General features: G+C 43.5%; 2 protein-coding genes across 2 annotated transcripts in view; one reads left to right on the top strand and one right to left on the bottom strand.

Annotated features, from left to right (window-relative positions):
- Window positions 1-12,808, top strand: part of UPF2 (UPF2 regulator of nonsense mediated mRNA decay) — a 213,189-nt gene that overhangs the window by 139,617 nt on the left and 60,764 nt on the right. The gene's annotated exons all lie outside the window — the stretch shown is intronic.
- The window catches only part of PROSER2 (proline and serine rich 2), a 39,336-nt gene that overhangs the window by 2,474 nt on the left and 24,054 nt on the right, over window positions 1-12,808 (bottom strand). Inside the window, exon 3 of the mRNA XM_060121079.1 lies at window positions 660-912. Within this exon, the coding sequence (XP_059977062.1) occupies window positions 660-912 (253 nt within the window). The remainder of the gene's footprint in view (window positions 1-659; window positions 913-12,808) is intronic.

Below are 12,808 nucleotides of genomic sequence, written 5' to 3'. Positions count from 1 at the left end.
CTTTTCCAATTCTTATCCCCTTGTCCACATTTCCAATCAGGACAAAAAAAATTGGAAGAACGTTTTCTCCTTGTCCATGTCCCTCTGGTTCTATCACAGAACTCAAGGGGCAAAAAGCATACGTCTCCTCTGATGCCACCCTGAATCAAGCAAACTTTACAAAGCAGATGCTGAGCTGAATTTTTGTTCTGATCATTTTTGTTTTCCTGAACCAGCTGACTTTTCAGTTCAAACACTCCCACCTTGGAATAGGGGTATAACCTTGCACAAGAATTGAGATTGAACCTCAAAGGCTAAAGTACAAGTCCTTTGTATATTTTCTTTGTAGAATGGGATTGTTTCCTGAAGCCATTTCCAGTTTTCTTTTTTCTTTTATCCATGTATGCAATGTTTGTTTGCCCAATTAGTCTCATTCTTTATTCTCGCCCTTTTGAAATTTCCCTTCCATGTGTTTTCATCCTAATATGCCATGAAAGCACCTATTTAGTTGGACAATCAGACCACCAAGAGGATGCTTCTACCCTACAAAAATCTGATCAGCCCCACGAACTACTCTACTGGCTGGAAACACAGAGAACACGACAGAAAGGAGGGCCTCTGTGTCTTGTACCACACGACAAGCCACGTCAGAGGTGGGGGACCTGTTCTCTGGTCCTCACCTGCTGCCTCCGTCACATCCTGAAGGCTCTCGGGTTCCCCGGCTCCAGGGCCCAGCTGCACTAAGTCCACTACGTCCTCTGGCTCGGAGGGACCAGAAGTGCTCTCTTCCAGAGACCGCGGAGAGTGGCACTGAGCATCACCATCACACAGCACCTGTTCCTCAAAGTCGTCTTCCAGGGAATCAATCGTCTCTTCAAAAAACAGGAGGACGTCCTTTTCCTCATGTGTGAGGTACTTCAGGCTCTCATCATCCTGTACAAAAGGTTTGGACATGAGGAATGAAAGCAACAGTGGTTTCACTGAAGGGAAAACACCCCACAACAATGTAGGGATCAATACAGAGCCTGGGGTGGAATTCATGGCATCCTCCAATTTCCCGTCTGGGGAGAGTGCACCATCCAGGCAACCCTGCTGGCGCACCTCTGCCTGTGTGTCCCTCACCATTCGACTTGCATGAGAAAGAAGTTTGTCCAAAAGGTGTAGCAGATTACGGATCTTAGACACTTTTGTTCCTCATGAGTCAATGACAAGAAAGCAATTCTTCAGTACCTCCTTGGAAGAGGTCTTTTCAACTTACTGCTAACAGATGTGCTTGGTTTCCCCGTAATAGCAATGGGGGGATCTTTAGTTAAAGACAGTGGAGTGAACTCACATATTTATCTCCTCTCCCTCCAGAAACCTCACTAAAACAAAAATGGGCTTTATCTGTTTTTAAAGATACACGTCACAATCTGTTTTTAAAGATACACGTCACAAAAACAAATATAGGAAATGAGGTGATAGCAACAACATTTGGGAAGGTAGACAGCAGAAGGACAGGTGGTGACTGACTCAGAGAATCCAAGAAAGGTGAATCTTAGTCAGCAGCTGGGGGTGGGGCCGGAATCAACCTGCTGTGGTGGAGAGCCCTCACGAGGCTCAGCACAGCGTCGGGGAGGTGCTGGGCAGTTCTGGAAGTGTGCCTAAGATGACATTGAAAAGAGCAGAACTGGACGAGAGTCTCTTTCAGAAGCAATCAGGTCACCCAGGCAGAAAACTAGATGTTTATTCTTAAAGAAGGTAAAGCCGGGGGGCATCAAGCCAAGTTCATGGTAAAGAACCGTTCTGAAAACTGGGAGTCAGGGAATCACACTGACCCTCTGGACAGAGGATTGGAAGGGTCTTCTCTGGGGAAGTGAATGGTCCAAGAGCTAAGAGGTGGACACCTTGGGCTCCCCAGGGAAACAGCTCAGCAAGATCACTCTACCAGTGAAATCACCGTCAACAAACCCCAGCACAGAATTCTTAATCAGTTTCTTAACATTCTGCTCTTAAGTGTGTTCATATAGCTAATGATCACCAAGCAGCTGAGAAAAACCTTTAACATGAAAGACACATCAAAACAAGATAAGAAGGAAAAAAAGGCAACTTGCAAGAAACAAACTATGCAGAATGGTGAAAATTCCAAAAAGATGATCATGAACATCCTCAGAGGGATCAGAGGAGAGGCTGAAACCATAAACAAGAATCTGATGCTATTTTAAAAAACTAGAAGACAGAAAAGAGCTCTTAGAAATTAAAACTATGACAGAAAAAAATGAAATAGAAACCTAGAGATAAAGTAGAGAAACCGGAAAAGTACAACAAAAAGTCAAAAAAATTTTTTTAAACTGAAAACTAGAGAATACGAGTGGGAGGGCCAACATCTGAATAATGTGTTCCAGAAAGAGGAATGAGGAAAAATAGAGGGGAAGAAATGATCAAAGTAAACAAGTAAAATTATTCAAGGAAATGTCCTTAAACAGAAGGATGTGCGTTTCCAGATCAAAGGGTCGTGAGAATAACCTGATGAACAGGAATAAAACAGACCTATGCCAAGGCCCATCCATTGAAATTTCAGCCATGGGAGACGAGGCGAGATACTAAAAGCTTTCCAGAGTGGAAAACGGGTCACATAACAAAACATCAGGAGTCAGAACAGCAACAGACTTCTCAGCAGCAGCTTTAGAAGCCAGAAGACGATGTTGTGATTCCTTTAAAATTCCAGATGAATTCAGGACTAGAATTCGTACATAATCAAGTTAAAGTTAGAGTAGAATAATGGTGGTTTTTTTTCAATTAATTAATTAATTTTTGTCTACGTTGGGTCCTCGTTGCTGCTTTCTCTAGTTGTGGAGAGTGGGGGCTACTCTTCGTCGCAGTGTGCGGTTTTCTCGTTACGGTGGTTTCTCTTGTTGCGGAGCACGGGCTCTAGGCGCGCGGGCTTCAGTAGTTGTGGTGCACGGGCTCAGTTGCTCTGCGGCATTGGGATCTTCCTGGACCAGGGCTCGAACTTGTGTCCCCTGCATTATTGGCAGGTGGATTCTTAACCACTGCACCACCAGGGAAGTCCCAATAATTTTTAAGACACACAAGGTCTAACCAGCAGATCTCCCATGCGTGCCTTTCTCAGGAAGCTACTGCAGCGGGGTGGAGGTAGGGCTGTTCCCCTAGACAAGGGAGGAGCCAAGAAGAAAAACCTGGGAGCCAGAATATAGGAGAGAATGAGAGAAAGCGGAGGGAACCCCAGGATAACAGTGCTGTCCCCAGGATGTCAGCTGTGCAGTGAACAACCAACCTAGTTCAGAGCAAGCCATGGGGCCACACAGAACATGAACAAAGAAAGCAAATAAAACCAAAGCAATTATCAACCACAGGAAAAACTAAAGTTATGAGACAAAGCATGTATCTGTGAGTCAATTCCTCTATAGCAACACCCCCCCACACACCCACAGGTATACTAATTATATCAGTATTTATGGTAGCAAGAAAATGAGAAACCACCTAAAATGTCCAACAATAAAGGTATGGTTGAACAAATCAGGGCACATTCACAGATGGAATATTATACAGCCATTTTAAATGGTGTTTTCAAAAGAATATAATGTTAAGTGAAAAAAAATGCAGATAAGCAAGAGTTGCCTTGATTTAAATATCAATATATGCATACTTCATATATCCACAAATACAAAAAGTACTGAAAGGATAAAATGTCAATAGTGGGGGAAAATGAAGGTAAATAACAAACAGGAATGAGTTAAAAGTCGTTGCCTCCAGTGAGTCGGAAATGGGGGGAGGGGTACAAGTAAGACTAATGCTTTTTATAAACCTTATAAAAGTATTTGAGTCTGTACGATGAAAATAAATTTTGATAAAACAACAGGAAAAAATATAGTGGAAGCAAAGGTGACTATGAGTTGGTCCATGTGGTATAGAATAATGCACTTCATACCGTGATCTGAGAGGTCTTCAAATGCCCACCTGTCCAGGCCCATCACAGAGCCTGCAGTGTCCAGAGGTTTAGAGACTTGTCTTTAGTTTCAGGCACAGTATATACTTGTTTGGGGGATGATTAGCACAAGAACACATGCAAATTTCTCAAACTAACTTGGCCATGTTAGCTGAATCCTGAAGGAAGTCCACTCAGGAAAAGGGGACTGTCCATGGCATGGGTTCAGTAAATAGGAATAACAGAATATTGCTGGGGAGAGATACCTACCGCATGGCTTAGGTAGCAGAACAGAACACTGCTGGGAAGAGAAGCAATATATACCTATATACAACTGCTGGGTCATAAGATACATGTCTGCTTTGGTAGACATAGCCTAACAGTTCTCCCAAGTGGCTGGCCCAACACACACTGGTTGGTGCATGGCCCTGCATGTGGTAGCATCTCCTTGTGATATTCAGTACATTCCCAAGAAGACAGCAGTGTTGAGATTTTTTCCCTCATGATACTTAATTGGCTGTTTGGAGATCCTCTTATGAAGTGCCTGTTCAAGTCTTTTGCCTATTTTTCTATCAAGTTGTCTTTAAAGAAATAATTTGTAGGAGTTCCTTTATGCATACTTGATACAAATCCTTTGTGGGTGTATTTATTGCAAATAGTTTTTCCTACCCAGTGGCTTGCTTTTTCTCTCTGTTAATGGGGGTCTTCTGGTGACTAGTCCTTAATTTTAGTGCAGTACAATGTATCAGTCTTTTCTTTAGAGCTTTTTGTGTCCTATTTAAGACACCACTACCTACTCCATGGTCATGAAGACGTTCACCTGCTTTTATTTATTCTAAAAGCATGGTTGTTTTTAAACTTCCATATTTGTGCTACAATTCATCGGAAAGAACTTTTGTGTATGGTGTGAGGTCACAATTTGCTGTTTCCTACACTGATACCCAACTGTTCCAGCAAAACTGCTTGAAAAGACTATCGTTTCGGGACTTCCCTGGTGGCACCGTGGTTAAGAATCTGCTTGTCAATGCAGGGGAGACAGGTTCGAGCCCTGGTCCAGGAAGATCCCACATGCCTCAGAGCAGCTAAGCCTGTACGCCACAACTACTGAGCCTGCACTCTAGAGCCCACGAAGCACAACTACTGAGCCCACGCGCCTAGAGCCCATGCTCCACAAGAGAAGCCACCGCAATGAGAAGCCCGCGCACTGCAACAAAGAGTAGCCCCTGCTCGCCACAACTAGAGAAAAGCCCGTGCGCAGCAACGAAGACCCAATGCAGCCAAATAAAAAAAAAAAAAAAAAAAAAGACACTCGTTTCCCCACTGCAGGTCCCCTTGGTTGTAAATCAGGTGACAGGTCATGAGTCCATCTGTTTCTAGATTCTCTTTTCTGTTCATTTGTCTACTTGTCTGTTTGTACAATGATAAAACACTGTTTTAATTATAACATTATAGTGTGTCCCGAGTTTGAAGCCCTCCTGTTTTGCTGTTAAGTCTGTGCTGGCCCTTTTTATTTCCAGTATCAGCTGGTCAGTTTCCATATACACATAAATATACACACACACCCATGCTGGGATTTTGATTGGACTTCATGGAAGTTCTTCAAATTGAGTAGAACTGATGTCTCACAATATTTTTTCTATCCGTATGGTATACTTATTTAGATTAGTGGCTCTTAAAGTGTGGTCCTTCACCCAGCAGTGGCAGCAGCACCCGCGAACTTGTTAGAAACACAAATTCTTGGGCCCCATCTCAGATCTACTGAATCAGAAACTTTAAGGGGTTGGGCCTTCAATCTCTTTCAACAGACCCTCTGGGTAATACTGATGAACTAACGTTTGATATGCTTTGATCCGGTTCTTTATTTTCTCTCAATAATATCTTGTAACTTCCAGTGTAGAGATTTTACAGATTTTGTTCTCTCTCCTCTTAGGTATTTGATGTTTTGCGATGCTATTAGAAATGGCATCACTTTGAACATTTTCTAAATGTTTCTGGTCTATAGAAATACAAGATATACTGATCTTGAAATAAGCAAATTTAACAAATTTGCTGCACAGTACTAACAGTTTATCTGTAGGTGCTTTTCAGTTTTCTACATAAACAGTGGTGTCTATAAATGAGAGGTTTTTATTTCCTCCTTTCCATTCCTCATGCCTTTCATTTTCTTCATTCTGCCTTATCGTACCACCAGGGTCCTCCAGTTAGCTGAACAGAAGTGGCATCTTCATCTTGTTCCCAGTGTTGGGGAGAAAGCTTTCAATATTCCACCATTAAGTACAGTGTTTGCTGTAGGTTTTTAAAAGATGATCTTCATCAGATTAAGAAAGCTGTCTTCTATTCCTAGTTTGCTAAGTGTGTTTGTCTTTAAAATAATGAATGGGTTTTGAACTCTGTCAAAGGCTTTTTCTTCATTTATTGCAGTGGTTCTCAGCTGGGGATGATTTTACCCTCCCTGGGGCATTTGGCAATGTCTGGAGACAATTTTAGTTGTCACAATTTTCTCATTTATTCTGTTAATGTACTGAAGTATGGTGATTGATTTTCAACTATTAAACCAACCTTACATTCTTCGAATAAGTCCAACTTGGTTGTGATGTTATTAGCCTTTTTATACAACACTGAATCTGATTTGCTAACATTTTGTTTAGAATTTTTGCATATATATCCACAAGACAGATTATAATTTTCCTTTCATTATAATCAGATGTTGTATGGATTTCCTTTTTTAAGTTTGAACTTAGGAAACAGTGTGCCCTTAGATTTTAGTTCATGGCATATCTTTCTGTTCCACTTCTTTTGAGATTGGGTGGGGCTGGGGGGGGGAACAGAGTAATTTTAAGGAAAAATTGTCTCCAGTTCAAATTGTAACAGTTTTGTATTAACTAGATCTCTGTAAGTTTATCAGTTTACATATCTAGCAGTTGTGTAGCCCTTAAGAACTTCAATTTTTCCCTCTAATAAGAGGATCCATGTGAAGGCACATTAGAAGAGTAGCAGGATACTACAGGGGAAAATGGGCACCAGGCGTTCCTTATTTAATACTTTTTATTGAGCACTGAACCAAAGAAGAGAGGAATAGGTTTTAACAAAAGAACCAGGGTTAAAATCTTATAAGTCCTTCATGTCTACAGAATATATGACTAATGAGTTTACACTTAATTCTGAGAACTCCAGGATCTGGCCCTACCTACCTTTTAAATTTATTTATTTACTTACTTACTTTTGGCTGTGTTGGGTCCTCGTTGCTGCGCACAGGCTTTCTCTAGTTGCGGCGAGCGGGGGCCACCCTACTTACCTTTTAAATGTCACTCCTACTCCTCTCCCCTTTATACTCTATAGCAGGGCTGGTAAACTTTTTCTGTAAAGGGCCAGATAGTAAATATTTGGGGCTTTGCAGTCTTAATGGTGGCAACTATTCAACTCTGTCAACACAGTGTGAAAGTTACAGGTGATATGTAAATGAATGAGCTTATTAGCTTTGTTACAATAAAACTTTATTTACAAAAACAAGCGGGGGGCCACATTTAGTCCACAGAGTGGGGTTTGCTAATTCTTGCCCTATAATCAAATCAAATCACTTGCTATTTCCTAGACCTGTTTCTCTGTCAGCAATGCCCATGACTGGACAGCCACATCTCACCTGTCCTTCCTGGTCCAATTTAAATGTCACCACACCTCCAGCCTACCCCCATAGCACCCACTGAATCATGCATTCAAATATCTGAGCATCTAGTAAGCATCGGGCAATGTATATACGAGGGTGTAAATAATGTTCTTGCTGTCTGGTTTAGTTCATCTAAGGAGGGCTTCAGACAAGAAAGTAGACAAAGTGGCTATAACAAGGTGACTATGGCGAGTTAGGGAAACATAGTATGGGTGTCAATTCACACTTTTGGGACAGGGGTTCTGATATGGAAAAACTCTGGAGGTGAAATGATTGTCAATAATCTGAAAGAAGTGGGCGAGAGTTCAACAAAAAGGGACCAGGGGTAGTTAGATACATATTTTGGAGAGATCACATTGGCAATAGTGTGGAAAATAGGAAACAGTATGGACAACTGAATATGGAAACAATTTAGACAAAAGTTAAAAGTCACCTAAAGTAGAGCCATGGTGATGGGAACAGAGAGAAGCAGATGAGTTGAGGGTTATTTAACAGGAAGAATTGACTCTTCGTATAAAACTCTATTTTTTACCGTAGTTGCTCATCACCTATGCATTTCACCTTTGCTGGACTTTATATGTAGAGGAAAGAGCCATGTCTGAGGCGTCTGTGAACTCTGCACAGAGCTGAGAGTTTGTCTCGTGTCCAGGATGCAGTCACTGTAACCGCAGTGTCAGCTGCCTCCTCACCATGTAGGTCTGTCTTGGCCCTCTGGCCACCAGCACACGAAACTTTCATAAAAAATCCAGCGATGCTACTCGTTCTGTGATTTTTCTAGACTTATTGCGGGTTGGCAGGTGGCACAGAGCATCCTGCCTCCTCTTTCCTCCTCTTTCCTCTTAATCTAGCCTGAGTCTTGCTAGATTACCCCACGCCCATCATTCAGCACACACCACACCAACCCTGCTCCTCCCAGAGTCACCCTAAGACATTTCGCATTTTTCTTCTCTCCATGCAGAGAAGTTCAGCTTGGTGATTCAACCACCACCATGACAAAAAACCCTGCAAGTCTAAAATGAATAGGGCTCTTAGCATGACAAAGGTTCCTCTAGTTAATAATTACAACCACCATGGATGTTGTTAGGGTGACGTGATAATGGTAACAACGGGAACCAAAAAAGTCTTAGCCCCAACTATTTGTTGAAGTAAACGTCTTGGGGAAATAAATTAATGCTCTCTACCCTTTTCCTCCTACTTTGACCTTCCCAACTCAGTGTTTCAATAGGGTTATTCCCAAGATTTTAGATAATCTATTGATACTTTGGCTGGGTATAATGATTTCTCTTTGGTTAGACAGACAGTAGAATTAAATAGGCAACTGACCTGTAACACGCCGTCAGCTTAAGACACACTCCCATTTCCCAATTGAGTGAGCGGCAAAAGTGAGAATGGGGTATATAAACCCCGCACGTCCAATCCAACCTCAAAGCAAGGAGTCCCAACATAATATTGCATTTGGAAAATAAGCTTAGAAAGGGAAGCTCCTATTCAACCATTTTATGTTGTGTGACAAACTACAGGACTCACAGGCTGACAGATGCAACGCGGAGATCAGTCAGTCCAGCTCCGGGTGCAGAGGCAATGTAATGACTTTCCAAGGGTCGCACAACTATTTTGTAGAGCAGCCAAGGCCAGAACCAGTTCTCCGCTTGCTTTCTGTTCTGCTCTACTTATTTCCCTTTTTTTTAAATAAATTTATTTATTTATTTTTGGCTGCATTGGGTCTTCATTGCTGTGCGTGGGCTTTCTCTAGTTGCGGCGAGCGGGGGCTTCTACCCTTCGTTGCGGTGCGCGGGCTTCTCACTGCGGTGGCTCCTCTTGTCGTGGAGCATGGGCTCTAGGCGCGCGGGCTTCAGTAGTTGTGGCACGCAGGCTCTAGACCACAGGCTCAGTAGTTGTGGTGCACAGGCTTAGTTGCTCCGCGGCATGAGGGATCTTCCCAGACAAGGGCTTGAACCCGTGTCCCCTGCATTGGCCAACGGATTCTTAACCACTGCTCCACCAGGGACATCCCCATAAATCAGTTTTAACCAGGCTGGTCAGCGATCAGAGCCCCAGGTCCTGGCAGACTCAGATTCTTGCGTCATCAACTATCCAAGGTGTCTCTCGAGCGTTAGAGGCTGGAGGACAGGCTGGGTGACTTGTTCGTGATCAGCCTGGCCTTGAGTCTTGACCTAAGGGGCAGGGCTAACCACGCCGTGGACTCTGTTGCCTAATTCCCCAAACAAGAAGCTGCCCTCCAAATGAACCCAGACTCTGCCTGTACCTAGGAGAGGAGAGGAAGCAGAAACAGAGAAAAGCTGCAGTGCCAAGGGCTGGTGAGCCAGGAATTCAGGGCCAGAAAAGGGGCACGTGGCCCTTGGCTGAGAGAGTTCCGTCTACACCTCTATTCCCAGGAGATGCTGCTGCTGCCTCTCTCAGGCAGGGACGTTAAAGAGGAAGACGTGGGCCTCGGGGAAGAGGCAGAGCCTGAAGGGCAAGGCAGCGAGCACAGGCACATCTATGGAGCCAGGAAGCAGATGAGAGGTTGCCCAGGGCCTAGGGCAGTTGGAGGGAAGCGGGGAGTGACTGCTAGTGGGCATGGGTTTCTTTTGGGTGATAAAGATATTCTAAATTTGGTTGTGATGAGGGTTGCACATCTTTGTGAATCTACTAAAAACCACTGAATGGCATACTGTAATGGGTGAGCCACAGGGTATGTGAATTACATCTCAATAAAGCTGTTACAATACATTTAACAAAAAAAAGCAAGGCAGTGGCCCAGTGGCCCCATGTGAGGAGGGAAGAGAGCTGGCACTGTGGCCGGGGTGGCCCCTGCTTGACCACTGGTGCTGTTGGATGAGAGAATTGCTAACTCAGTTCCCAAAGAACTAAGCAGAGAGGAAATGAGGATAAGAAAACATAGCAGCTTTCTTGGAAAGGGGTGAATGGAAGAGAACGAACATTTGTCCCTATTATTTGGAAGGTAGTAGGCTGACAGCAGAAAAAAAATTTTTTTTAATTCCTTTCTATCAATGAAGTTTTTAATGCGCCAATTTGGGATGTGGAATAAAGGAAGTTCTTTAAGGCTACAAATCTGATGCTAAAAGAACGGTCTAGAAAAACATCCCTCACCTGTGCTACCCCACCTACCATGCTGACTGCAGGTGATGTCTACAAGCCTCTCAGGGAAACACTGTTTTGCTTCAAGAACTTGGGAGTACATACATTTCTACCCTAATCTATGTATTATGATGGTGAAGAAATAATTTCTAATGTATTCAAACCAGAAAATTCAAAACGCCAAATCTACTGCCGTAACTGGAATGCACACTGAACAGGTCTCCCGTGAGGAGGACAGAGTCCCAGACTGGGGCCATCTATCCTCTTCTGCAAAGATGACAGCAAAATTGTCCCTCTAGTCCCGGTGGAGCTCTGAGAGGAACATGGTCCTGGCTGGGTGACCAACTCTTACAACAAATGCAACCAGCAGTGATAAAAGTCAGTGATCCTAGACGTACCTATGGGAGTACAAATGTGTGACAGGAGATTAGTTTTTAGGCAAATGGCAGAGAGGAAAAAACCTTTGTTTGTTTGGCTGAACAAAAATGTCGAGAAGGCTTAAAACACTCACACTAAAATAACCCCCACCTAAAAAAGCCACTGAATTAATTCAGTTCTTAGGCTTTTTTTCCTTTTGTTTTGCTTTTCTTTTAAACAAAGAAATTGGATTTGACAGCAGATTAAGACAACAGTGGTAACTCCTTGTGAAGGAGGAAAAAAAAAAAAAGAACCAGCAGAACTTATCTGTATCTTCAACGAAAAATAAAAAGAAAGAAAGAAAGAAAAAAAATTTTTTTAAATAAATTTATTTTATTTATTTATTTTTGGCTGTGTTACGTCTTCGTTGCTGCTCACGGGCTTTCTCTAATTGTGGCAAGCAGGGGCTACTCTTCGTTGTAGTGCACGGGCTTCTCATTGTGGTGGCCTTTCTTGTTGTGGAGCACAGGCTCCAGGCACACAGGCTTCAGTAGTTGCAGCATGCAGGCTCAGTAGTTGTGGCTCGTGGGCTCAGTAGTTGTGGCTCACGGCTCTAGAGCACAGGCTCAGTAGTTGTGGTGCATGGGCTTAGTTGCTCCGTGACATGTGGGATCTTCCCGGACCAGGGCTCGAACCCGTGTCCCCTGCATTGGCAGGCGGATTCTCAACAACTGTGCCACCAGGGAAGCCCAGGAAGAAAATTTAAGAAAGATTATGATGGCTAAAATAATTTCTTGAGATGAGTCAAGATGTCTTAACCCCCAACTCTCCCAGGTAGGTGGCCTTGGGTATTTGTTCAGGCAGAATGTGAGTTGATGGTCACATTCTCTTTCTACAAACACCAAAATGATCTCCCTGACACTTGAGCAAGGCTTTATTGACTTAAAAGCCCAAGGTGATGAGAGACGCCCCCCATGAGCTGAAACACAACGTAGGGGCAGTGAGAAGAAAAGAGGAATCAGTGTCTTCTGTGCTTCCGACCCCCCTGTGAATGCCACGCTTTACTTTGGCAACCTCATAAGAAAGACCATAAGTGCATGTGGCCTTTCCCACGGTTTCATTACAAGGGCTTAATTAGGGTTATTTCTAACTAGTCCCTGTTGTAATTTTTCACTATGGTTAACGTAAACCTCTACTTGTGGCCGGAAAGAGACACAGACAAGCCCGCGGGGGATGAGATATGCGAGCAGTTTTGATTACAGATGGAAAGAATCATGGCTTTGAAGGACAACGCTGGGCTCTCTGGCCGCCTTAAACTTCCCTGAACTGGCAACGTCATAAAGTGGTCCCGACTGAGAGGGAAATGCCTTAAGCACGTGGCGTCGTGCGTGAGATCCCACATAAGCTTGTCACACGTCCCAGAGTTCCGCGTGGCTGTCGTGTCACTAAACTGTGAGTTCCCGAAAAGATTAAAACCGAGTTTTATTCCATCACCTATCCAATCTGGTATGTGGGAGGCATTTACTGCATGTTTACTGAATTGAACTCTCCTCAAAGCAGTTTAGCTTTGTTTTAAAATAGCTGCTCTGTCCAGGAAGTTTTGGATTCAATCTGGGGAAGGAGCCAGAGCTGAAAGGACAATGTGGTTACTACTGACCAGTCTGCTTCTCCTTCCCACGCCTCTGTTCTGTGTCTTCTCCTTGAAATGTCTGGCGACAAGCATGTCAGATTCCTAGTGTCCTGCTTAGACTTCAGGCGGAGCCAGACATGGAGACAGC

This window comes from Lagenorhynchus albirostris, chromosome 1 (assembly GCF_949774975.1).
Source record: "Lagenorhynchus albirostris chromosome 1, mLagAlb1.1, whole genome shotgun sequence".
Classification (NCBI taxonomy): Eukaryota; Metazoa; Chordata; class Mammalia; order Artiodactyla; family Delphinidae; genus Lagenorhynchus; species Lagenorhynchus albirostris.
Note: the sequence above shows the minus strand (reverse complement) of the source record. Positions and strands in the feature narration are given on the sequence as shown.